Source organism: Carya illinoinensis, chromosome 6, assembly GCF_018687715.1.
Source record: "Carya illinoinensis cultivar Pawnee chromosome 6, C.illinoinensisPawnee_v1, whole genome shotgun sequence".
NCBI classification, from domain to species: Eukaryota; Viridiplantae; Streptophyta; class Magnoliopsida; order Fagales; family Juglandaceae; genus Carya; species Carya illinoinensis.
Window position 1 is genome coordinate 29,493,396 of NC_056757.1, and position 26,182 is coordinate 29,519,577.

Genomic DNA, 26,182 nt, shown 5'->3' on the forward strand with positions numbered 1-26,182 from the left:
TTTTCGATTAGAGATGTTAATTGTATATACTTTTTAGATTATAAAAATGAAAATAAATATAATTATTAGAGATTATCAAAGATTATTAAAATACAAACTAAAAATAATTAAAAAATATAAATAATAAAAAAATAATATTTTATTATTATAAAGAGTTTGATTGTTAATCTAATGTAAATTTTAAATTTTGAGTGGTTAATTAAAAGTTAAAAAATTACATATTAATCAAATTTTAAAGATTGGAATGGTTATTCAATACAAATGCTCTAAACAAACTTCTAATAAATTTAAAAAAGAAAATATACTGATAAGTTCTGTTACATATATTCAGTTATTTTTATATATTTTTTTATACATTATTCTGATGGTGCAATTGAAATCAAATGAAGCAAGAAAAATGTGAAATTAAATACAGTTGAAAAATATTGTTGACAGTGAGCTCATTGCTCACCGGCTTGGGAAACCTTCAACGGTGAGAACAAGACGGAGAGCTTGGAATTTTTTCACTACGTTCAAAGGTTTCACTCACTCATAGTGGTCTGAATGGTTTCTCGGTTTCCTATAAAATCTGAAATTTCAATTTGCTATAAATTTTTCTCCATGTTTCCGTTTGTACGTTCTTTTTTTTTTTTTTTGGAACTTTTTCATTTCTTTTATTTTCTATTACTTTTACTTTTCCTTTTTTACTTTTCCGTTTGTTTTGACTTCACTCCGTCAATTGCTCTCATGTGTTGTACGTTTTTCTTTAAATATTCTTTGAGGGAAAAATAATAATTACAAGTATAATTATATATTAATTTGTGTATTAATATAATGTAATTGATTAAAAAGTAAATTTTATTAAAAATAGTGTTAATTTAAATTTTAAATATGAATAAATCAGTATTAATATACATATTAATACGTAATTATATTTATACGTAGCAAAACTCTTCTTTAAATATATGTAGTAGGACCCAATTTTTATATACTAAGATAGCTTATTAAATTTAAAAATATATATTATAAAAAATTATCCAAAAACAAAAAGAAAAAAAAGGCCAACATCTATTCGTAACGTCTCGTGTTTGCTTCGGTCTCTCTCTCTCTCTCTCTCTCTCTCCCCGTAATTAGCATTCCCATTGGCCATGCTCCATTTATATACCATTACGCTTTCGTCCGGCTTTCGATTCTCTTCCAGTCTTCCTATCCGACCTTTTTCCAGGCCTTTCACTGCATTAAATTTCACACTTCGACCTCGGAAAAAAAAAAAACACGAAAGCTCAACTCTGACAATCACTGTACAAACCAACCAAAGAATCCCTCTGGGCCGCAGCATCTCTTCATTCTCTTCTTCTGCATTCATTACCCTGAATTTCTGTCCTGTTTCTCGCTCCGGTTACTGTACGTTCATTCCCCCACAGCAGTTTGCCCTTACCTTTTCATTTTCGAAGTTTTTACCTCTCGGATTTTAGCCTTTTTGGTAATCTTGTTGCTCGTGTTTGATTCTTTTATCTAGATCTGATGCTTTTTTTTTTTTTTAAATTATATCTTACAGTGCATAACTGTTTGTCTTTTTATTCATTCTTCTTTGATCGCTTGCTCTGAATGTAGTGCTGATCATCTTCTTCTTTTTTTATTACATACAGTGGTTTGACCATGATCGAAACTTATTTAAATACAAATTATTTTACATATTGCTCTCAACCCAACAGTTACATTTTCAAATATTTAACTGAGTCTTAGAGTTGGAATTATCAATTATACTCTTTTTACTCTCTCTCTCTCTCTCTCTCTCTCTCTCTCTCTCTCTCTCTCTCTCTCTCTCTCTCTCTCTCTATATATATATATATATATATACGGCTAATTATGGGTTTGGAAATCATCGTTTACGCTGATTTAGTTTTGTACATTGCTGAGCATTCGTGCGGCTTCCCTTGCATATAAAATAATGTTTTTTATGGCGGAATGACTGTGGTGGGTCATATATATGATGAATCGGTGGGCTTTTCCACCGTTTTTATGTTTTTTTATAGTTCTTGATTCTGATATTCCTTAATTGTAGTATTTAATCGTGTTACGTTTCATAAACATAGATGCATTGTGATTGATCGAACCGCTTAGGGCTGCACCGGCATAATTCAATCATAATGGTGCTCGGGCTAAGATCAAAGAGTCGAAAAAGTGTTTCAGTTCAGGTTCATTACCTTATCCATGTACAGGAGGTAAAGCCATGGCCCCCAACAGAGTCTTTGAAATCTTCTCGGTCATTGTTTATTCAGTGGGAAAATGGTGATCAGAATTCTGGGTCCCTTACTTGTGGTGTTAGGGACGGAATAATTGGAATCGGCGAGTCCTTTAGGCTTCCGGTTACTTTATGTAGGGAAGCATCCAGAAAAGGCACAACCCATGAAAGGTTTCAGAAGAACAGCTTAGATTTTTACTTGTATGAACCTCGAAAGGACAAGGCAGTCAAAGGTCAAGTCTTGGGGACGGCTGCCATAAATCTTGCGGATTTTGGAGTTATCAGAGAAACCATAACCGTACGTGCTCAATTGAACTGCAAAAGGAGTTTCAAGAACTCGATGCAACCAATTCTCTATGTGAACATTCAACCTCTTGACAGAGATAGTTCCAGCTCCTCACCGAAGGACAGCTTGTCGAAGGAAGTCTCGCTGGAAAAAAGCAAATCGTATTCGCAATTGACCAATGACGGGAATGATGAGGAAACTGAGATTGCGGCATTTACCGATGACGACGACGACGATCTTTCATCACATTCATCACAGCACATTACCTCTTCTACTTTTGAGACTGGAGGATATTCACCACAGCGAAGAGATCAGGTGTTCAATACCATTCCTTTCTTATCATCTTCACTGAATGCATATTAGAATTTCCCCCCTTTTATGTATGCATTGGTTTCCTCTCCTTGTATCACTAAACTAGCCTTCCTAGGGATTGCTCTTTGTATATGTCCCGTGTACTGGAGCTTTTGCCTACACTTGTTTACCGATAAAAAAATTTAAAAAAAAAAAAAAAATGTATGCATTGGTTTCCTCTGTTGCATTAAGCGTTTTTCTTGGTGTCATCCACAGAATATTTTAGCTTTCTATCTCTGCTCGGAGTTGACTTGGAAGTATTAGCTTCATTTCTACATGATTGAGCTTTCTGGTGTTGTATTATTCGCGGATTTAATATTTTTGCAATTTTAAATCCATTTCAAGATAACCAAACTTTCAAACTGAAATTTTTTAATTAATCAAATCCAATTTATGGCTAGTTTTGGGTTAGTTGGATGCATTTGCTCATATACAAATGTATATTTGTTCCAACTTGATGAATTTCTTGAAGTTGTACTGTCTCTAAGGTCTTCATAAGATGAATAAGCATAATGTATGTTTTATGGTAGGTTTTTAGGCTATTTTAGCCCTATGTTTCGAAACTGTCTATTGATTTAGTTCACCCATTTGATAAATCCAACCGAATGTATCATTTCTTCTTTGGAATGGATAATGGATACAAAAATTGCAGAGCAAATCAGAATCGGCCAAGGATAGCACAGAAAGTGTTATTGTTGGGATTTTGGAAGACGAAAAGAAAAAGGAGCTACAGGAAAATGGACAGGAAGAAGAAGAACAGACCTTAGAGCTGGAGACATGTCATGTAGAAGAAAAATTAGTTGGTAAACTTTCAAATGATGCTGCCCTAAAGCAAGTCAAATTTAGGCACAACACTCTTTCATTCAGCGGGTATTCACTTGGAGTTCAGGGACTTGTTCATAGAACTAATGAAATAAAACATGTAAAGTCTGTTCAGTTCCCTCTCAACTCTAACAATAGCAGTGCTACGTTCAAAACTAGCCGGTTCATGGAACAGGAAGACAATATTAACGTTCCAGAAGCTGCTAGTGCCATCACAAATGCAACTAGTGAAAGCAAAGCAACAATAAATGACTTTTCCAAGGAAAAATCCGAATTAGAATGTAAAGTCAAAATGCTTGAGGAAGAGTTGCGGGAAGCTGCTGCTGTTGAGGTTGCGCTATATTCAGTGGTTGCTGAGCATGGGAGTTCTGCTACCAAGATCCATGCTCCAGCTCGGCGCCTTTCCAGGTTCTATCTTCATGCTTGTAAAGCAAGGTCCCCTGCTAATAGGGCAAGTGCAGCTAGAACTGCTGTTTCAGGATTAGTTCTAGTCGTTAAAGCATGTGGAAATGATGTTCCAAGGTATAAACAACCTCCATTTCCTAGAAATTTTTAAATCATGCACAAATGTTGCATTATAAAAGTTTGGCAGATTTTAATTATTTTAAATTAGGATATTTTCGTCATAAACAAAGTTGATCTTGTTTTGCAAATTTTCAAAACTGGAAGCCCCAGTAAGCTGAAGGTAAGAATGCTTGACTGTCCTTTTAGTGATAAAATATCGGTCATGCCAGGTACCTAATTCACCACAGAAACAGTCAGAGAAAATCTTCATCTTCCAGGGCTTCAAAAGTTCTACATTTGTTTTGACTTTTAATTTAATGTTTCACCATCTTTAAACAGGTTGACTTTCTGGTTGTCAAACTCAATTTTGTTGAGGGCAATAATCAGCCAGGCTATTGAGAAATTACAACTTTCTGCTGGACGAAACACCTGCAGTAATGAAGAGTCATCTCTGCACGTGGAACAGAATAATAATGCTGTGGAATATTTTGAAGACTGGGAGGACCCACAAACACTTATAGTTGCATTGGAAAATATTGAAGCTTGGATCTTTTGCCGGATTATTGAGTCTGTGTGGTGGCAGGTCAAATTCTCTCTCTCTTTCTGCTGCTGCTATGCTGAGTTATCACACCGAAAATCTTGGTCTGCATATGATGGCTAAATTGGTTTTCTGTTTGGTTGTATTCAGACTCTGACTCCACACATGCAGCCTGCCATTGCTAAGGGCTCGGGCTCAAGGAAAACCCATGGAAGGAGATATGGTTTAGGTGATCGGGAGCAGGGGAACTTCTCAATAGATCTATGGAAGAAGGCTTTCAAGGATTCTTGTGAAAGACTCTGTCCTCTTCGAGCTGGAGGGCATCAGTGTGGCTGCTTGCGTATGCTGGCTAGATTGGTATGTAATGCATTCAAACTTCCTTCCATAAACTTGTATTAGAAGAATGAGATTCTTAGTTGAGAATCCAATGCCTTCCTAGAAATCTTAAGTTGATGTAATATCTGTTGTCGTGCCTTTGGTTGTTTGTTAGTGCTGTGGTATCAATATGCTTACTGCTGTTGGTGATCTATCGTAATGAAGTGCAAATGTAATATTTGGCCTGAATGACGCCAACACTCAGTTCGGTGGATTTTTTTTTCCCTTTTTTCAAAGCTCCCATGAATAGATTTCTTTTCGCAATTCTGGCCATCCAAATGGATTTCTTTCTATTCTAGAGATGCAGTCTGGCAGAAATTTGTGCTCTTCTGTTGTGTTTGCAGGTAATGGAGCAATTAGTGGATAGATTAGACGTGGCAATGTTTAATGCTATTCTTCGCGAATCAGCTGAAGAGATGCCGACAGATCCCGTTTCTGATCCCATTAGCGACTGTAAGGTTCTGCCAGTTCCTGCAGGGAAATCAAGCTTTGGTTCTGGAGCCCAGCTAAAAAATGCTGTGAGTTCTTTCCTTTTTTCAGTGGGCTAATTTTATATAATCATTTATCACCCATTTTCATTATTTTGTCAAATTTTCATCCTTCTCCTGTTCTTGTTTGTACAACACAAAATTGAAACTCATTTGATTGTTAGGCAATAATTTCAAGCTAAAACAACCACCTTGGAGATATTTTTGAGGGCCTGAGTTTTCAGAATACGGTCGCGAAGACTTGTCTGAGCTCTTTGGCAAAAAAATAAAAATAAAATCAAAGTAAAAATATTAATTGATTTATATACGATTTTATGAGTATAGCTTTTGGATGCTTTACACCCTCTTCCTGAATTTGTGACCATGTTACATTGTGATTAAACTTTAGGTGTCAGAAATGAATAGATCATGATTTAGTACATCACTACGGTCGGTCTACACAGAAACTTTTCAGTTGTAAATTACAAACTTGATTGAATTGCTGGTCCTTGCAGGTTTGCTTCTCAAGCATGCAAGATGAATCCACTTCGATAACGCTTTTTTGTCACCCTAGTTTAAGACTTGCAGGCTAACAAGAAAATTTCCCCTGTAAAGTTTGCTCTTCTCAACATCAGTTGGGAGTCACTTTAAAATGGATCCTAATGAGTTATAATTGATTTGGATTTTTATGAAGTTTCTTTTTTGTGAATATGATGGATCTTTTAAATGTGTATTCTGGATTTCTTTGAAAGTATGAAAACAAACAAAAGGTCTCATATCAGTATGAAGGAAGTAGTAGTTCTGCATGCTCTTGAATATGCCTAATAAAAACAGTTTTTTTCCCAGTTGGCGCTGGTTCTGTTCAAAGTTGAAGCCACTAATCGAAAATATAGTATCTTGGAGCCTTGTCTTACTGAAATGCAAGGTCGTGAAAAATAAGGAGTTATGAATTTAGTGGTGACACGCACTTGGTGAAGAGTTGCCTTGTCCAATTCTTATTTATAGGTGTCCTCCTTTGGACATGGCTCTTTTTGGGTTCTGGTTGGTGCATGTTTTTTAAAACCATCTGTAAGAAGTTCTTTGCTCTCTTTTCCTTGTGCTTTCAGATTGGGAACTGGTCAAGATGGCTCACAGATTTATTTGGAATTGATGATAGCGATCTGTATGAAGATGGGATTGAAACTGATGACAAGAAACTGAAATGTGAAAAGTCCTTCAAGGCTTTCCATCTCCTTAATGCATTGAGCGATCTCATGATGCTTCCTTTTGAAATGATTGCTGATAGGTCCATAAGAAAAGAGGTCAAATCCTGTAATTTCAACGCTTTCAGATTATTTATGTTCTTTAGCCTCGCATCACTGTTTAAATTTTTATATTTGTAGGTATGCCCCAAATTTAGTGGGTCATTGATCAAGAGGATTCTTAACAATTTTGTCCCAGATGAGTTTTGCTCAGACCCAATTCCAGAGGCTGTTTTCAAGGCCATAGATTCTGAGGTTTAGTCCATCTTGCAAATTTTTGCTTCCCTCGTAATTTCATGTGATTTGCAACTACTGAATGTAACAGCCAGCAACATTTTGCATAAAACTCACCATATTAGCCTTGGCTTCCTATTTCTGTTTGGTTTAGGACTTTCTTGAGGATGAGGACTATTCCATCTCAAGCTTTCCATGCACTGCTGCTTCTACAGTCTATCAACCACCTCCAGCAGCTTCACTAACAAGCATCATAGGAGAGGTTGGAAGTCAAGCTATGAGGAGCGGGTCATCGGTGCTTCGAAAATCGCACACTAGTGATGATGAGCTCGATGAGTTGGTTTCCCCCACAACTTCAATTGGCATAGAAAACTTCCGGGGTTCTCCTACTTCGGTAAAACCCAACTTGATGCTGAAGAAAGGCAAAGGTCGAAAGATCGTCAGATATCAACTTCTCCGGGAAGTATGGAGAGATGATGAATAGTCATGCTTCTTTCATTTATTTTCACAGACTGATGTATATATAGAAAGAGATCAGGGTAATTTGACTAATAGAATAGACAATCTGCAACATCAAGATCATACGCAGACATGCAGTGGAAAGGGTGGTGTTAACATTATGCAATATTGCTGCTGTAATCTTATCCTTGAAAGCTTAATTTCTCCGGTAATTACGTCGACATATTTGGTCTTTGACTACTTAGGAAAATACTTTAGTCCAAGCGATTATACAAAAGTAAACTTATAAATTGATGTGACTTAATATGATACGTCATATTGTAAAATTACTTTTATTTATTATAAAGTAGATTTAACAGATTCTATAGAGCTACGTCAATTTGTGAATTTATTTTGTATAGTATCTATGTGTCTATAGCAGATCTCGTAAAGGAAAACCAGTCCAAGTTCGGAGTGGCAAATAAAATCTATCAAGTTGAACTTGACTGTTTTAACGTCGAGTTAGTGAGGATTGTCTTCTTAGAAATCACGGAATTACTTATATGAAATCATGCCATGATGAGAAATGATAGTGATAGTATAAAGCTATATATAATAATTAAGTTAAATTTATTAAATTTAAAATAATATATCTAATAAAATGATTGATTTATTTAAAATTAAATTTTTTATCACATTGTACTATATAGTATTGCCCATCAACCATGAGATTTAACTCATGTTTTTTCTTAAAAAATGTGGGAATTGGGATCATTATCAGAGACTCGAAGGGGGAGATTCTTGTCTGTCTGTACTCAATGATGTCTACACTCTTGAAGTCTGTTATGGCTGAGGCACATGCCTTGAGAAGAGCAATGACTCTTTTGTTTGGAGCTAGATTTTGTTTGGAGAAGAGAAATGTAATATTCGAAGGCGATTCTCTGGTTATTGTTAAAGATACAAATGGTAAAGATTATATATGGGCAGATATGGCATCATAATTGAGGATATTATAAGACTGCTTGAGAACAACTTGAATTGGTTTGTAAACTTTACTCATAGGGAAGCTAACAATGTAGCTCATTTACTGGTTAAATTGGCTCTTACTTGTAATGAATAACATGTGTGGATAGAGGAGGGCCCTCCACAGATCATGAATTCTGTGTTGAGGGAGAAGTATTGTAATGACTGATTTGTTGATAATGAAATATACCACTTATACTTTCAAATAAAAAATAAAAAAAAACACTTGTTTTTTTAAGTTGTAGAACAGTCACAAACATTGGAATATGAGAGGAGGAGGTTTCAAAATCATAAATAATGATATAATTCCCAACACCAAGTATAAAAAACCAATAATTCCTAACATGTTGCAGGCACCAGAGGGTACACTTCTTCATTCTAAAGATGAGGACTACTTCTACCGCAAACAGTCCATTCACCTTTTCTTGTACCTTGCCAATACCTTGAGGAACCTCATAAGACACTACAACTAAATAAACAATCATTTTCTGTCTGCACTACAAATTGTTGCATACATTTTGACACATGTATACGTCAATCAACCGGCGATGGAGGATACCTAGATGATCTATGAACATTAATTCATGATATCAAGGCAACTTTAACAGCGACCTTGAAGTTCACTGTATTCATGAATTAGATATGAGTTTTCTAAACCATTTCTGATGTATTCAGTTATGCTGTAAAGCATAAATAACTGGCAAGAGATGTTACTACAGCTTGGATTCTGCACCACCGATTGGGTTCCGCAATGCATCGTAGTGTCCATAACTATGGTAGAGGACACGGATGGGGTTATGTTTGCCATACTCCTGACCATATTCAGCTATAGTTTTGAGGCTACCAGAATTCTTGCCCTTCATGTAAACAGTGATTGGCATCCTAGAAATGAAGAAATGTCCATCAATCTCTTGCAGATCATTTGCTACAAAACTCTATGAGAAATCCATGCCATACTCTAGTCATTGGAATTCAAGTAGCAATGAAGGATGAGCGAACGACAGTAGGGCAAGCTTTAGAGAGAAAGAAAATGACTTACTGTAGGACATGGGAGGCCATCAGCAACTCAGGCTCTCCTCCCCAAATGTGAGGCTGTCGCATATGTACAACATACCTGTCAAAATCTCCTTCGAGATACCTGCCAAGTGAATAGAATACTTGATGACTTTCATAAATAAATATGGAAGTTTATTTCAATTGCATTGCCAAAGTAGGAACTCATCAGGATTGGTGAATTCTGTAATATAGAAGTCATAATTGCGTGATACCAACAGGGCAGTCCTCTTCAACCACGCCAAACAGTCAAACCTCCCTACAGTATTGTGGAAATTATAAATGCAGCATCAGTAATCTCTCAAGAGAATTTTCGAGGAAATTACCATTCAGTGTCTGCTCGCCTCTTAACGAATTCATCTGCTACCTATACAAACCATTTAATGTTCTCTGTAAGAAAGGTTGACCAGAATGAACTGAAATAATTGACCAAAACAAAAGGATAAGTCACATAAAAGTTTAATTTGGGTGTATGAGCACCTCAAAGAAAGTGATTAGGCAGGAAAGATAACACAAGTAACACAAATCAGAGTATTAAAAACCGAGAAAAAAGAAAAGGGATCTAATTTCAACTTTTTCTCCGTTCAAAACCGAGCAAGCTGGTAAGCAAGTAATGTCAAAATTATGCTTGGTGATCAGTACAAGTCAAACAGCTTTCCGATATTTTTTCATGTAAACTAGATAGTTCTTCAGAAACTATTTTAAACAGACATGAATGGCAGTTAAAAGTTGAACATGTATACAAAGAATTAGTTTCTGAAAAATTGGTTTAGTTTGTACTTTAGCTCTGAGGTCATCTGCAAGTTCTTTCTGATGGCTCTCACTTGGGGATGAATTCCCTGATCTCAGGCATGCACCATGAACTACAGACCGGAACAAACACCTTCCATCTCCAGGTATGCCTTTACCGACCAAATATATATAGCATGTCAATAAACTCATTAAGTCAAGTAGTAAATAGCACGGTTAGCTAGATAACTTCAGTATCGTTAAAAAAGAAAAGGCACTTCTCTTTGCAACTAAAAGGTGAAAGGGAAAAAAGAAAAAAGAAAAATAGAGAAAGAAACAAACCTAGCTAGGCCATAATCCATAGCAGGAAAACAAGTTCATAACTAAATAACGAAATATAAACTGCAAGAAAGGCATCTGAACAAAGTCAAGCGTTAAAAGTGAAGACAAACAGCAATCTAATTGTCCACCGAGTAATTTTAAGGTTTTGTCTTGTCTCATTCTTGCTTAAACGAACGAATTAACGTTAAAAAGAACATGAATATATAGAAGGGATGAGACAACATACAGATTTTCCGGAATTGAGCTGGGTCTTTACCAAGCGAAGTTTCTCGTTTCGGCATCATTCAAATTAAACCTCCACGTCCAATTAGAAGCATAAGAAGCACTACTCCAGCTTGTTCAAATTAAAAGATATGAAACTGGAAAGTTACCTGTGAAGGAAGCCGACCATGATCATTCCAGAGGTTGCAGAACTCGTCCATATCTTTCCGAATTGTGGTCCAAAAGCTACCATCCTAGAATCGAATTCCATTCTATTGATAGAGAAGCAATGGTTGGACATTGCTAGGAATGGTTTGTTTTCATTTGGAAGAGTATTAGATTATAATTTCATCAATTTTTTCACCATCATCTCGTTATTTTATCATGACATTAGATAATAAATTTATAAATAATATATAATAAATAATTTTCAATCATCTAATTTCATATTATATAATAATGAGATGATGATAAAATTAAGATTAAGAGTAAACATTAATAATCTTATAAAAAATATATAATTATAATAATAATAATAATAATAATATTTAATTATTCAAAATGTTTTTCATCTTTTAATTAATAAGTGTTTTTAATGTCTAAATTTTTAAAAATTCCACATTTACAAGATTCCACGATCAAATTATAAATAAAATTGTCACTCTCTTGGATAAGGCTGGCTATTACTATTTTTTGAAGCTTCCCTTTTCAATTAGACATGGAACAAAGTACACGGAATTTAGATTTGTGTAAATATTTAGGTACGGAGAAGAAATTTTATAACATCAAATTCATAAATTAATGCTGCTTCATATAATTTCATAAATCTATTTTATAATCTAATATATCACATTAAATCACGTACGATTGATTCAGAATGTCATATGTTAAAAATCCATAATTCGAAAATTATAAATAGCATAAATATAAATCGGTGTCTAATTAAAAGAGTGAAAATGAAATACTTGCTTCTAGGAAAAAAATCCGTTTAAATAAATATATAAATAGCATAAATAAACATCTTTTAGTTTGGTTAATGGTCAAATAACTTAGTTTGTTATTTTAATTGAATCTGAACGATAAAGGACTGGTAAATAGAGTATTAATGCATACGCAAAATTAGGATATCTTTTTTTAAAAATAATGACAATAATAATAATATTTTTAAAAAAAATTGATGTGAAGTCACTTTTACGTGCACTCCACTAATATGATTAATTGCGTTACTTTTTTTAATATAAATTAACTGATTTGACTAATTATATTAATAGAATATGAAAAAATAATTATATATAATATAACTTAATTTTTTTTTCCTTTCTATTTCTTCGAGCATTAGATATCTTAAATTGTAAATGAATTTTTATTAATACTGATGAAAATAAATGAATGACTTAAAATTGGTAGGTACATCCTCCCAATATTTTCCCTTTTTTTAACTTTCAACGGGAATCTCCCGCTAAAAAATCTAAACCAAGAGTTAATGATTTTTCACCGTTACGGTCGGTTGTTGAATCTCCACCTCTAAATGGAGCTTTTGAGATTTTCTTTATATTTACGATGAAAAAGGTGATAGATGCTTATTATCAGCCTTTTGTAGAGTGAAGGCTTTTTGGATTCTCGCACGTCTTTTTCACCAAAGGTATGAATTTTCTTTCTTCCTTTGAAAAGTTGGCCGATTCCCAAATTCAATGACATTTTTCTGTGTTATTGGAATTCTTTCTCCCATTTTTTCGTTATGTTTTTGCAAAGATTTCATCTCTTTTATTTATTTGTTGTAATTATAAACTTTTGATTCTGCCTTAATGCCAAGTTAAAAGCCTCTAATCTATTTCTGTTCTAAAGCAAAAGTCATCCATTCGAGTCTTTTTCTTTTTTATCTTATATTTATAATTTGGGACCAATCTTTCTCACCGAAAGTACAAGAAAAAAGGGAAATGATTGAGACGAGGTCATTTTCTGCATACCCAGAAAAAATTAAAAATTAAAAAAAATCAGCAACCAGACATTTTTTTTAATAAATATAGGATCATGTTATGATATCATAAATTTACATTAGATCTATAAAATTATGTTAAATGATTTACTATTGTGTCTGTCTATATTAAGTCATAGTGATAATGATTTACATCTAGCATGAAAGGGAATCTACTGATAATCATAAAATAACCCAAAAAAGACATCTGTAAAACCCCAGACATCTGTAAAAAAGACATCTATTGTTTGTAGCACTTGGTTGATCCTATTATCTTGCAATCTCTTCCTCACATATGGCTTGAATTGCTCAGGAACCAAAAGCAACCATCAGAATGAGTTCTCGGCATCGTCCATTGCAAACATGTGGAGTTTCAATCTTGGCAACTGCTCGTATTGCTTACAATAAAGCTCAAGATTTTAATGGACCAATAGGCACAACAACAAGAAGGATAGCCAAATTAGTCTCATTCACAAGTCCTCTAGTGTATGCTCTGTTATATCCATGGTTAGCAATCCTCTCCTTTGTCGATGATCAAATCCTATCGGTTGAAAATGTGGTCGAGAACATCTTTCCGCCATCAAAATATGTATTCAACAAGATTGACTATCTTGTTCAAATTATAGAAATTTTCCCAGAAAAATTTGATTATGCAATGGGGAGATATGCCATGATTGCCCGCCAAGTTCATTTCGATTGCACACTGGTTCACATTGTCTGCTGGTTGAACTTTTTTATCACTACATTGACTCACTTGGGATCAGAAAGTACAAGGGAAAAGGAGATTTTGGTCGACATAAATTTCCAGGATAAACCAGCCTTGGTTGATGAAGCAAAACATTCCGATGTTGGCGATAAGATGGGGAACTTATCTCTCATACCAGAAACCCCACAAGCTGAAACTGAGACAGTCAATGAAGGCATTGCGAAAACCACATACAAGCAGGTACTAGAGAAAGGGACAAAAGGAAACATGGAAAAAAAATCAGGTAGAGAGAACCTTCAAGTTATGAAGCCTAAAATAACCAGTGTTGGCCAGGAAGTAGCTTGGAAAATAGAGGAAGAAATTGCAGAAGAAAAGAGAGATGGAAGCGTCTGCCTTGAACCGGCTGTGGTTGATGTAGCATACCAGCCCCTAGAGTTCCAAGCCAATGATAACAGTGAGAAAAAGGAAGAGTCACCTCCCATACAAGCTGAAACTGAGACAGTCGGTAAGACAGTTGATGCAGGCATTGCGAAAGGCACGTACAAGGAGGTACTAAAGAGAGGGACAAAAGAAGACATGCAAAGCGAAACAATTAAAGAGAGAGTTGAAAATGCGGAGGATGAGAAAGCCACTGTTGGGAATGGAGAGGAGGAAATTGCAGATGAAGTTGGGAAAGGAGAGGAAGGAATTACAGATGAAAGCGAAGTGAAAGATGATCCTATTTTAGAATTGTTTGAGGCAGGATGGCTCTCATGAACAGCCACCCAGGAAGAAGGGGGTAAAAGGGAGCTCAATTCCCAGTTCCGGTTCATACACGGTGACATGAGAATAACATTGGTTAGAAACTTTCTTGTAGATTTTTGAGCCATTTTGCTGCATCAAACACAGAAGGGTAATTTTGGTGGTCACTATTGCTCACAAGTTTGTCATGCTAAATGCTCACTAATTGACGCTCGCGCTCACTAATTTCAGCAATGTTGAAAGAATAATATCTTCCCTCCGTTTTTTTTTTTTTTTTTTGGCGCTAACGTTTCAATGCAAATTGTGATGATAGAAACAGATGCAATCTTATTTTGCAGTAAATTGATAGATACCGTAAAGTGTAGACACACAAGTCCTTGAGAAAACAGGATTGGAAGTTTGCTTTTTCAGAAGAATCTCCTCATCCACTACCATTTTGTACAGTATTTTGTTGATTATCCTGGGGGTAATCTAGAATTTTATGCATCTGAATTTGTCCCTTGTATGTTTCTTGTCTAAAAATAAAATAAAAAGTTAAAAAGCACCGATATATGGGGTTGCAGATTCATAAAACTATTATTATGCTAGTTTGTATGGTGGAGATCTGGTCGAGCTGCGGAGATGAGAGAGTAATTGCTTCTACAAAGACAGAAAATGCCCTACATACTAAGATCCACATGTCCTATCGCATGCACAATCCATTCGGGTTAAACATCCTTGGTTCCAATTACCTCGGAAATCAAAGTCAGTTCACTGAAATAGGACCCATGGTTGCAGAAGTGATGAAAAGTGAAGACTAATGTTTCTCTGACAGCACTGGTTGCATTCTTCGTACAGAAGAAGAAGCAGATGAAACATTACCGAGGAACCTAAATCCAATGGAGAAAAATCAATTACGAGACAAAACCTGAAAATGTAGGAGGAAAGAAGAAGGAAAGCAAGCGATGGAAGGTCCTCTTACATTTGAAAGATTGCCCACATGATTTAAACCTCCTCTCACTAGGTCTTTGTTTCTTTCTTGCATTTTAGTGAACGAAAGAGATGTTTTTGTAACTCCAAATTTTAGTTTTCGTTGTTCCAACTTGAACAAATCCCTTGCACCAGCCCCCAAAGTGGGAAACACCCATATTCTCGAGGAAGAGGCTCTCCTTCTCCCGAAACTAGATCTCGTATATCGCACGTAGTCCGTCGAGGCCAGGTGGATGAAAAAGATCAGCTTGATCCACACTACTAGCAACAATCGCCTTGAACCAACAGCAGCCGTCATGGCATTTTGGCAAGCAGCTTACCAGCGAGCATAACCCAAGCGACGCACACAAGACGTTGGTTTGATAATTCGGAAGGAGAAAAAATTGAAACTAGAATTGGAACAGGGGCCGCGCGGACGCAGGCCCCCACTACCACAAATTATGACGTAGGCTCTGCCACATTGGACAGACCTTAGGGCAGCACCCCTCCTAATGTGCAATGGAGGTCACTGACCTAGGCCATGGGCCTTGTTGATCACCCATCGACCCCGTCCAGGTAAGTATGTTTCAACGTGCCCCTTCCCTCGCTTTATAGAGTAGAGCCTCCGCCATACTGCCCTCACTCACCTTCCATGTGGGACTACAACACGCGAGAAAGAAACAAGGATGTGACTTCCTCTTTTCAGCTGAATCCAAAAAGCCAGGAGTGGTCACCAAATTGGCTCTTTTTATTGGAACTGGTCTAGAAATAATTGCAGAGAAAACAGAGGAGGTAGAGTCTGATTGTGAAGGCAATATCAACGTCTTGTACTTTCCATTATCTTGTAAGATATATACATATACAACGAAAATGAATTAAAAAATAAAAATAAAATAAAGAATACAATGTGGCAGACACAAATAACATAAGCATATTCTATCGAATTCTATTATTTTGGTGGTGGCTCCCCTTAACCAATTTTTCAAAGTGAACGGGAGATGGAACGTGAGGGGCTGCATGAGATAATTTCAATACCTTCCCGCAAGATGGAGAGTAAACATTGATCACTCCCATCTTGGACAGGAGTCGAGTAAACGCAAGGGATTGCAACGGCTTAGTGAGTAGGTTTGCAACTTGAGAATGTGAAGGCACATGAACTGTTCGGATCTGTCCCTCAGTCACTTTGTCTCGGACTAGATGGTAATCTAGTTCAATGTGTTTCGTTCGTTCATGAAAAATGGGATTCGCAACTATGTGAATGGTTACTAAATTGTCACGGAACAGTGTGGCAGGTCCAAAAATATTAACATGCAAATCGGCAAGAAGGTAATGTAGCCAAGTTAGCTCGCATACCACAAATGCTATCGATTTGTACTCAGATTCCGCAGACGATCTGGAGATGGTAGTTTTTTTTTTCCATGAAACTAGGGATTTTCCTATGAATACACAGAATCCGGTAGTAGACCATCTTGTATTTGGGCAATCCGCCCAACTTGCATCTGAATAAGCTGTGAGATTTAGTTGTGAATCAACGGGAAAAAATAATCCCTGACCTGGTATCCCTTTCAGATATCGTAGAACCTTGAGAATTGCATTGTAGTGAGGAATCCTCGATGTCTCCATAAACTGACTTAATAAGTGCACACTATGAGTGAGATCTGGTCTTGTGTGCGTGACATATAGAAGTTTGCCGACAAGTTGACGATACAGTGCATGATCATTTAAGATGTCACCCTCGTCTCTGCTGAGTTTGAGATTTGGCTCCATGGGCAACAGAGATGGCTTGGAGGCTAGCATACCTGTTTCGGCCAGTATGTTAAGCGCGTATTTGTGCTGGCATAGTTGAATTCCTTTCTTTGTATGACCAACTTCCATCCCAATGAAGTATTTAAGACTCTCAAGGTCTTTGATTCTAAATTTAGACTCCAAAAACTGCTTCACCGTGGCATTTGATGATGCATCAAAACTCAATAAGACGATATCATCTACGTAGACCAATAATGTCGTAAATGAGATGGAGGTTGTCTTGGTGAATAGGCTGTAATCGGCCTTGGATTGTACAAAGCCAAATTCAACGAGAGAGGCAGTAAGCTTCGCATTCCATTGTCGTGAAGCTTGTCGTAAACCATAGATAGTTTTCTTCAATTGGCAGACTTTGTTTGTCTTGGCAGCAGGATGTCCAGGGGGGGTCGCAAGTAGATTTCTTCGTCGAGCTTGCCGTAGAGGAAAGCGTCGTTTACGTCGAGTTATTGGAGTTCCCATCCTTTGATGGCTGCGATGGCAAGGAGACACCGAATGGAGACAATCTTTGCTACTGGCAAAAAGTATCATGGAAATCGATACCCTCGCGCTGTGTGAAGCCCTTCGCGCCCAATCGAGCTTTGGCTCTTTCAATGGTTCCATCAGCCCGAAACTCGTATTTGTATATCCACTTACAATCAATTGCTTTCTTGGCAGGAAGTAATTCCACAATAGATCATGTCTCATTGAGTTCAAGTGCAGTAAGTTCTAGCTTCATTGCCTCGCACCAAACAGGTTCTTTGATGGCTTGGGTATAAGAGGTTGGTTTGGTTTGGGAGGAAATAGAGGCAATGAAAGCTTTGAATTGAGAGGAAAGTAAATGATAAGAAATAAAGTTAGACAGAGGAAAACGAACCTGTGAATGTTGAAAGGAGCCGGTCAACTTAGATGAGGACTGAGTCAATTGGATGTAGTGATGTGAGGGCAATGAAAATCACGTAGGTAAGTTGGTGCATGTCTTGTTCGAGTTGAGCGTCGTGGAGTTGGGTTGGTGGGGTTTGGGTTAGCAGGTGGGCTTGGGTTATTGGGTGAGTTGAGTTATTGGATATATGTACATCTGAGTGAAAAGGCTGTATAGAGGCAGGAAGTGGTGTAGTATGAGAAGGAGAGGGCTGGACGTAACGGAGAACAGGTTGGGTGGAATCTATATCTATGTGGAGGGGTTATGAATCGAGAAGAATGGGTTGAGTGGGATTGGATGTGGTAAGAATGGTTTTGAGGGGAAAGGTATCCTCATGAAAAATGACATCACGATAAGTGAAAATCTAATGGGTGTTTAAATCAAGGAGTTTGTAGCCTTTTATGTCATGTGGTTAGCCTAAGAATAAACATCGGTGGGCACGAGGATCAAACTTAGACAGAGTTTGGGAAAGAGTTGAAGCAAAACATAGGGACTCGAAAACACGTAGGTGAAAGTATGAGGGTTTTTTGTTGCATAAAACCTCAAAAGGTGATTTGTAGTTGAGAATGGGAGTTGGGATTTGGTTAATAAAATAAGTTGTTGTTAAGACAAAATCATTCCAATATTTTGTAGGAAGACCGGACTAAAATTTTAGTGCTCTTACGACATTTAAAATATGTTGATGTTTTCTTTCGACTAAAGCGTTTTGTTGGGATGTGGCTACACAAGTGAGTTGATGAATGATGCCTCTTGGGTGATAAAAATCTGGCATAGAAAACTCGGGGCTATTATCACTTCGGATTACCTTAATTTTGGAAGCAAATTGGTTGTTAATGAGGGAACAAAAATGTTTGAGACAAGGGCATGCTTCAGCTTTGGATTTTAAAAGATAAAGCCAAGTACATCTAGCAAATTGATCGACTATAGTTAAAAAGTACTTGCAACCATCATATGCTTGAATTGAATTGGGACCCCATATATCAACTAAGATAAGATCAAAATAGTTCATGACATTGTTTTCTGATTGTGGAAATGGTAGTTTATGCTGTTTGGCAAGTAGACATATATTACATGGACTAGCTTTAGTCGAAAAATGAAAATCACTTTTACCAATATCATTTAAAACAGTTTGTGTCATGGAGCTGTGTCCAAGCCGAAAATACCACAAAGTAAATTCATCATGTTTTGTAGTAACAACAGTGTAGACACTTTTGGAATTAATGAAATAAAGTAGAAAAAAAATTGTGAAGAGCAGTGGGAGGAGGTGGTTCGGCTGTAAGTAGTATAATCCATCATGCATCTCACCCTTCCCAGTCGTCATCAAAGTTGAAAGGTCCTGTATATAGCATGAATTGGAGAAGAAAAATAAACAACAATTGAAATTTGTAGTTAAAGACTTGGCAGAAACAAGGTTAAAGGAAAATGCTAGAACACATAATACATGTTTGAAAATCAAATGAGGAGAAAAATGTATGTCACCGAGATGAGTGGCAATCATGGTTGTACCATTGGGAAGTTTAACTGAGTGACTAACACGAGTGATATTGTCTGTAAAAAAATTGGGACTGCAGACCATGTGGTCTGTTACCCCAATGTCAAGAATCCACTATGGGGATGAGGTGCTTGTGCTGTTGTGTGTTAAGAAACAGGAACTATTACCAAACATGGTGGGGGAGTGGAGAAGCTACGCCTAGTTTACAGCTAAAGGTGTGTTGTCAATGGTGGAGGATGAAGATGGTTGGAGTAAGGTAAGAAGCTTGCTATATTGTTCTTAAGTAATAGGCGAGCCATTATGATTTTGCTCCTGCTCAAGAGAAACAATATTAGCAATGGATTTGGATTTGGGGCCATTTTTGTGGCCTGAAGGATAACCATTCAACCAATAACATTTATCTTTGGTATGACCTGGTATACGGCAGTGGGAGCAAATTGGAAGGTTGGGATTAGCTTTGAAACATTGCTCAAGGGAATGTCCTGAAATGTTGCAGTGAGAGCAATATAAATGTTTCTTGCGTGAGGATGATGAAAGCCTTGGATCTGATCCTCGTGTGACCATTGCAACTGGTGCTAGCGTTGGTGCATAATGGAGTTGCCGACGTCTCTTTTCTTGTTGAATGAGAGAGAAAACACGATTTAATGATGGAAGTGGATCAAACAAAAGTATTTGAGCATAGATAGCATCATAGGAATCCTGCAGTCCCATTAAGAACTACATGTCCTTATGACAGTGATGATATTCCATGAGAGTCTTGACAGATCCATAGGTACACAAAGGGATGGGCTTGTATACCTCGAGTTCATCCTAATACCCTTTGAGCTTATTGTAGTAAATGCTCACATAATTAGTATCTTGAGTTAAGGAAGACACGACCTTCGTGAGTTGGAAAATGCGAGGAGAGTTCTGTATAGAGAAGCGCTCATGGAGATCACTCCATACCTCTGCTGCTGTCTCGGCATGGGCAATCGTAGGTCAAAGGTCTGGACCGACAAAATTTGGGAGCCATGCAATGATCATGTCATTGCATCTTTCCCATGGGAGGAACAAAGGATCTGAATCCAAAGGCTTGGAAATCTTACTCTCGAATAAACAAAGTTTATTTTTTATGTTTAGAGCTCTGCACATGGAGTGAGACCAAGTAACATAGTTTTCGGTAGTGAGTAACTCGGGGACCAATGGAGATGAGGTGTTCTCACCAGCTAAATGAAATACAGACTGGCTGGGTGATGAGGATTGTCCTCGGGTTTGGGGTTCTCAGGAATAGACATGGCAGAATGAGTTGGGGAACTTGGAAGACTTGAAGATGATTGGCTCATGATACCATATTGGAGTAATGCTACGTACAGTCACTTTTGCGTACTCCCTGCGCACTCCACTGATATGATTGGCTGGATTAATTTTTTTTTTAATACACAACCAATCATATCACTGGAGTGCACAAAGGAATCCACAAAAATGACTGTATATAGAATTTTTGTATTGAAAATGGTTTAGAGATAATTGCAGAGAAAATAGAGGAGGTAGAGTCTGTTTGTGAAGGCAATAGCAACGTATTGTACCTTCCATTATCTTGTAAGATGTGTATATACAACGAAAATGAATTAAAAAATAAAAATAAAATAAAGAATACAAGGTGGCAGACACAAATAACATATGCATATTCCATCGCATTCCATTATTTTGGTGGTGGCTCTCCTGTAACCAATTTGTCAAAGTGAACGGGAAGTGGAACGTGAGGAGCTGCATGAGATAATTCCAATACTTTTTCTCCCACAACTTGTGCTTCCGTTCTGAATTCTTGAGAATTATCCAGTCTCTACTCTGCTAGTTTGTATGAAATTCTTCAAAATGAAGCACACAACGAAAAATAACATGAGACACAAGAAGTTGACAAATCGATTATATACCTTTGCGTATCAGTGATTTGGCGCTGATAGTCCTACGTTTCAGCTCTCACACGAAATTTCATATCGAGGCACAGGCACCACTAGTTTCTTCTCAACCGGGAATCCAGTGCTTGAATTCACATATATAATATACATCTTCCTTCCCAAGAGTGGCAAACGAGAAGAAAAAAGAAATTCATAAATTACAAGTGCCCCGTACATATTTTCTCAAAAAAAAAAAAAAAATTTACAACACCGAGCCTAACATACCCAAGAGAATTTACATTGCGGCTTTGATTCTAAAGCAAGCATCGGACTATCCCACTTCAGGCAGCCTATGTCATCTAAGCAGGTGGTGGTTGGTCTCGTTGTCGCTGCTTCCTAAACACTGAACAGCATCAGAAGTTTCTGAGCCTTATATTTTCCCCTGTAAGTCCCGTTCACTGACATGGACACCAGTGCAGGTATTACCCCTTCTTGTAGAACAATTTGACTGCATTTTTCATTTCCCTTGCACAAAATCAAGAGACATGAGGCAGCTTGCTCCTGCTCAATAGGCTCGCCAATGTCTAGCATTGTTGCTAGTCCACCAATAACGCCAGGTGCTGATATAATCTCATCCTTTCCTGACTGACATGATGCCAGGTTTATAAGGACGGCAATGACTTTTTCTGCCCACCTGTGATCACCAGAAGCTGCAAGAAGGGATTGGAGGCCACTGACAATGCCAGCTGAAATGAGGTTTAGAATATTGGATGGAAGAGTGGAGATATTATAGAGGGCATGGAGGGCATCAAGCTTGCGCTGGGGTTCAGTATTAGCTCGAAGGATCTGGGTTAAGAAAGGAACTGCTGGACTTGAGCCAATGACAGGCTTGGCTTCGTCGAGGAAGGACAGATTCAGATAGAGTGCTGCAGCAGATCCATGGGAATTGGGGTTGGAAATCATCTCCTCCAACAAGGAAACTACTCCTGCTGCAAACATCATTTCCTTGTTTCTGAAAAAGAAAGTAAAATAGCAGTTGCAGAATCTTTGGTTTATCTTCATGGTTAAGAAATTTGTTATAAAAAAATAAACAATTTTAACATGTGACAGAAGCTATTGGACCACATCCATATGAAGGTTTTAAATTAAAGAAAGGTAAAAAAAAAAAAAAAAAAAATTAGTCCCGACTTTCACGTTTTTACGAGCAAAAGATCCGAATGTGCAAGTCTGTGCGTGACACATTCTTTAAAGAGGAATCTGAAAAGAATTAAATCAACAAAGAGTATATTCCATTAATGGTATGACCCAAAATATAGAGAATAGCGATGCATAGCTCATATAGTTAAAATTCTGAAAGCACTCTGAATCTATATATAGTGCATGAAAATCTGCTTTTTTATTTTTATTTTTATTTTTATTTTTTATAAGCAAGAGAAAATATGAATTTTTTATGGGTAATATATATATATTAAATATATTGATAAAAATGTAGTTGCTGAAATCGGCTCCATAGACCAATGGTCCAATGGTATCAGATCCACAGATTCCTATCAGCATACAAAATACGGAATCACTATCGGTCCATTCATATACGAGAAAATATGAATTAATGTCAGCTTTTAAAGATTAAAACTTTCATCTTCTTTCCTGTAAGAATTGCCACTACAATCAAGAAAAGAATCCTTAGCCTTTGTGTACAAAATGTCATCATAAAAAGATCAGCATAACAATGACCAATTTATGATGCTATGGATATAATAAATAAATAAATAAAGCAGGGAAGCATGTAAAAATTTATTATTAAACAATATTCGACCATTCATCCCTGAAACTGTTGTCTTAGTTCTTCATATTATTGCAGGACCATCTTAATGTTATGGTACAGTAAAATTTTGACAATGGACAACTTAAGGAAATGGGGGGTGATCATAGCAGACTGGTGCTGCATGTGTAAGAAAAGTGGTGAGACTGTGAATCATCTTCTACTGCATTGCGAGGTTGCTAGAGAGCTATGGGATGATGTGTTCTGCTGGTTAGAGTTAGCTAATGCCTGCCACAGTGATTAAGTTCTTGGCCAGCTGGACATATCTAAGAGGAGCCCCCTAAATCACAGCTGTGGAAAGTGCTGCCTAGTTGCATCTTGTAGTGCCTATGGAAGACGCGTAATGACCAGACATTTGAAGATAAAGAACGCTCTATAGAGGAACTTAGATCATTTTTTGTAAGAACATTATTTCTATGGGCCATAGCTGTAGATTTTAATGGCCTTGGCATTCATGACTATACCTTCTTGTGTACTTGGGCTAAGCCTATTATTATTAATACAATTGTTTACTTATAAAAAAAAAATGTTATGGTACTGTCATCACTCCCATTAGGACGCCAATACTGTTGTAAAATATAAGGCCAAAGGTCCTGTATGATATCATGAAACTCCAGGAACAAGTGTACTTGCCTGCTATTGTTGACAGCTAGGTTGAAGAGAGCCATGGCACCACTTTCCTGAGCCATTACATTCCCTTCATGCAAAGCTGAATCTAGAAATCGCAAAAGAGCTTCCACAAACCCATTGCCTCCCATAAAAATCCTAGCCTCCTCGTCATCCTTCAGCAACAACCTTATTTGCTCCACCACTATACACTTTTCCCTCAAATCTTCCTCCTCATCCAAGACAGACAGAAAATGCCGGTAACTTTCCAACAAACCAAGCTCACACTCTTCCAGCTTAGGACACAAATTTTCCATTTCATTTCCTTCAGCCCCCTCTAAAGGAATAGCCTTAGCCCCCTTTGGATTGCAAGAGCCAACACTATCCATAGCTCTTGAAATTGCAGATTCAGACTCGGATAATGCCAGCCTCACATTGTTGTGGTCAAGAGACTCGGGGGGCCCATCAGGAACATAAACTCCATTCTGTTCACACCAACTAGCAATGAGACCTTTAACACAGTAATTAGGAGTCAATGAGAGATGTGAGAGCTTCTGTTGAGTCTTTGGGCAGGTGTTATGCCCATCCCCAATCCATTTCTCAATGCAAATCCTCTCATATGTTTGCCCAGAAGCAATGACCACCGGATCATACATAAGCTGCAATGATATTGGACACCTCAATTCTTCAGGAGGCATCTGCCCTGATCCTCTGTTGTTTGGCTTCAACCTTTCAAAGGAATGACCATTGTCACCAGGTTCACCATCATCAAGAGAGCTATGAACAGTGGGAGAACATGGAGTAGAACCCTGTGAATCATTGTCAACAGAGATCTCACTTCTAAATAATTTGGAGTACTTTCTCATGAGATGTAAGAGATGAACCACGATTGATTCCTTCCTTTTGTCTTCTTCCACACGAGCTCTTTCTATGAGTTTCTTGAGAGCTCTTCTCTCTGTAAGAGCTGCTTTGGAAGAGGTTATTCCAAGTTTAACATCAGCCAAGTAAAAACATTCTAGCTCGTTATTATCATTACTGTCACTGATTTTTTTCCCTTTCTGGAGCAATGCAATAATTTCATCACCAACTGCTTCTCTAATGGATCAAGCGTGAAGACAGTATCGTCAAGTTCACTCACAATCTTGTGAATCTACACAGAAATTCAATTCTAAATAAGGTCAAAAAAATATTTATCCAAAAAGTGTAAAAAGTACTCGAAAATGGTATAGACAATAGAAATAGCAACAAAAAGACCGAACAAAATGTGATCAAGAAGGAAAATTTGTAGTGTATTTATATATACTTTCTAATCAGAATACAAACATTTTATAAGAAATATGACCCTTTAGAAAAAGAGCTATGTCTGGTTAGTATAAAGCCAAACCCAAAAAGGAAGTGTAAATATGCACCAGGATCATTTAGATGGCCATCCAGCATGTGAGCAACATCTGAAATATTTGAAACAGGCTTACAAAATCTTTCACATCACAATTATAACTCTCATTTCTTAAGTTCCATACAGGCATCTGTTTTGACTACCAAATAAAGACAAGTATATTATCCAAAGCCAGGTCATGGAATGCTGAATAAAATATAATCAGCAAAATCTTTCTTCCCCTCTTTCTTCGGCAAGGAAAAGCAGGTTAACCCCTTACCAGCCAAAATGGCAAAAAGGGAAACAAATCCTCTGGCTTTTAACAATCACGAGCTCTCCTTATATTCAAGTTATAATGGATGCCCTCCCATGGACCCACAACACATCATCATAGAAGGGCCTACATATTGGCCTCAAAACAAAAATCCCAGCTTAAACTCGCTACATCATGTACAATTGGCTATCAAAGTTTCATACCATGTCTTCAAGTTTCATACTTAAAAAAAAAAAAAAAAGTTTAGTTACCTCAAGTCAACCAATCATTTTTTACCCATACATTAAAGCCCAATTGTCAAAAATATTAGAGCTCAGATTTTTGTGAAGCCCGGAGATAGCGGATGCGATAGCATGGCGCATGAATCTTGCATGTCAACATTGCCCATAATGGAGGGAAACGTATCTAGCAAGACTGCAGAAGCCATACATACAAGCATGGATAAAACTTCCCAAAGCAATTGGAACTGAGTAAATAGATTCAGTAATCTGATTTGGCAGTCCAAAGGAACGACGAGAGAATACATCAATTTAACAATCAAGTGAAAACTCAGGTTACCTGAGAACATAACATCTTAGACTTATACAATAGGGAAATAAAAAGACTAAAGAACTTGAGTAATGCTTACCTGAGAACCAATTGATTGTGGAACAATATCGTCGATATGCCTGAGACTGTCTTGAAGAAAGTAGAGATGGAAATCAGAATAGCGTCAAGTCTTTTTCGATAGATCATACGGAGCAAAAACTGCTCTTACATACTGGTGCCTCAACTGGGCCTGACTATATAACAGAAACACTAATAACTCCAGATTACGGGCGGAGGCCCAATGTCTAT

General features: G+C 37.1%; 3 protein-coding genes, 1 long non-coding RNA gene, 2 other non-coding genes and 1 pseudogene across 11 annotated transcripts; 2 read left to right on the plus strand and 5 right to left on the minus strand.

Annotated features, from left to right (window-relative positions):
- Window positions 1-1,096: 1,096 nt before the first annotated feature.
- Window positions 1,097-7,681, plus strand: LOC122313593. 5 transcript variants are annotated; one of them, XM_043128736.1, is made up of 9 exons: window positions 1,101-1,462; window positions 2,076-2,825; window positions 3,514-4,205; window positions 4,527-4,770; window positions 4,876-5,082; window positions 5,445-5,618; window positions 6,674-6,868; window positions 6,950-7,063; window positions 7,197-7,681. In XM_043128736.1, exons 2-9 carry the CDS (start codon window positions 2,130-2,132, stop codon window positions 7,524-7,526), a joined length of 2,652 nt encoding a protein of 883 aa, XP_042984670.1. In that variant the 5' UTR covers window positions 1,101-1,462; window positions 2,076-2,129; the 3' UTR covers window positions 7,527-7,681. The 5 variants fall into 5 exon arrangements, with proteins under 5 accessions (XP_042984673.1, XP_042984670.1, XP_042984669.1 ...); XM_043128735.1 differs by having other exon boundaries at window positions 1,101-1,383; XM_043128737.1 differs by lacking the exon at window positions 1,101-1,462 and adding an exon at window positions 1,800-1,956.
- A 1,087-nt stretch (window positions 7,682-8,768) lies between these two features.
- LOC122312513 (OVARIAN TUMOR DOMAIN-containing deubiquitinating enzyme 4-like) lies at window positions 8,769-11,155 on the minus strand. Of its 2 annotated transcripts, XM_043127149.1 has the most exons (6): window positions 10,999-11,155; window positions 10,854-10,922; window positions 10,337-10,458; window positions 9,883-9,923; window positions 9,543-9,641; window positions 8,769-9,385 (listed from the first exon to the last, which is right to left on the minus strand). In XM_043127149.1, exons 2-6 carry the CDS (start codon window positions 10,909-10,911, stop codon window positions 9,217-9,219), a joined length of 489 nt encoding a protein of 162 aa, XP_042983083.1. In that variant the 5' UTR covers window positions 10,912-10,922; window positions 10,999-11,155; the 3' UTR covers window positions 8,769-9,216. The 2 variants fall into 2 exon arrangements, with proteins under 2 accessions (XP_042983083.1, XP_042983084.1); XM_043127150.1 differs by having other exon boundaries at window positions 10,854-11,149.
- A 1,198-nt stretch (window positions 11,156-12,353) lies between these two features.
- On the plus strand, window positions 12,354-14,755 carry LOC122312902. The gene is made up of 2 exons (XM_043127572.1): window positions 12,354-12,470; window positions 13,117-14,755. The coding sequence occupies exon 2, from the start codon at window positions 13,138-13,140 to the stop codon at window positions 14,263-14,265; it is 1,128 nt and encodes a 375-aa protein (XP_042983506.1). The 5' UTR covers window positions 12,354-12,470; window positions 13,117-13,137; the 3' UTR covers window positions 14,266-14,755.
- A 178-nt stretch (window positions 14,756-14,933) lies between these two features.
- On the minus strand, window positions 14,934-16,008 carry LOC122312904. The gene is made up of 2 exons (XR_006243226.1): window positions 15,212-16,008; window positions 14,934-15,119 (listed from the first exon to the last, which is right to left on the minus strand). It is a non-coding gene; the product is annotated as an uncharacterized LOC122312904 (long non-coding RNA).
- Window positions 15,620-15,782, minus strand: LOC122314607. Its single transcript, XR_006243821.1, has one exon. It is a non-coding gene; the product is annotated as a U1 spliceosomal RNA (small nuclear RNA).
- Window positions 16,009-21,411: 5,403 nt separating the features above from the next.
- Window positions 21,412-26,030, minus strand: LOC122312740 (annotated as a pseudogene).
- Window positions 22,753-22,862, minus strand: LOC122314603. The gene has a single exon (XR_006243818.1). It is a non-coding gene; the product is annotated as a small nucleolar RNA snoR2/U65 (small nucleolar RNA).
- Window positions 26,031-26,182: the final 152 nt, after the last annotated feature.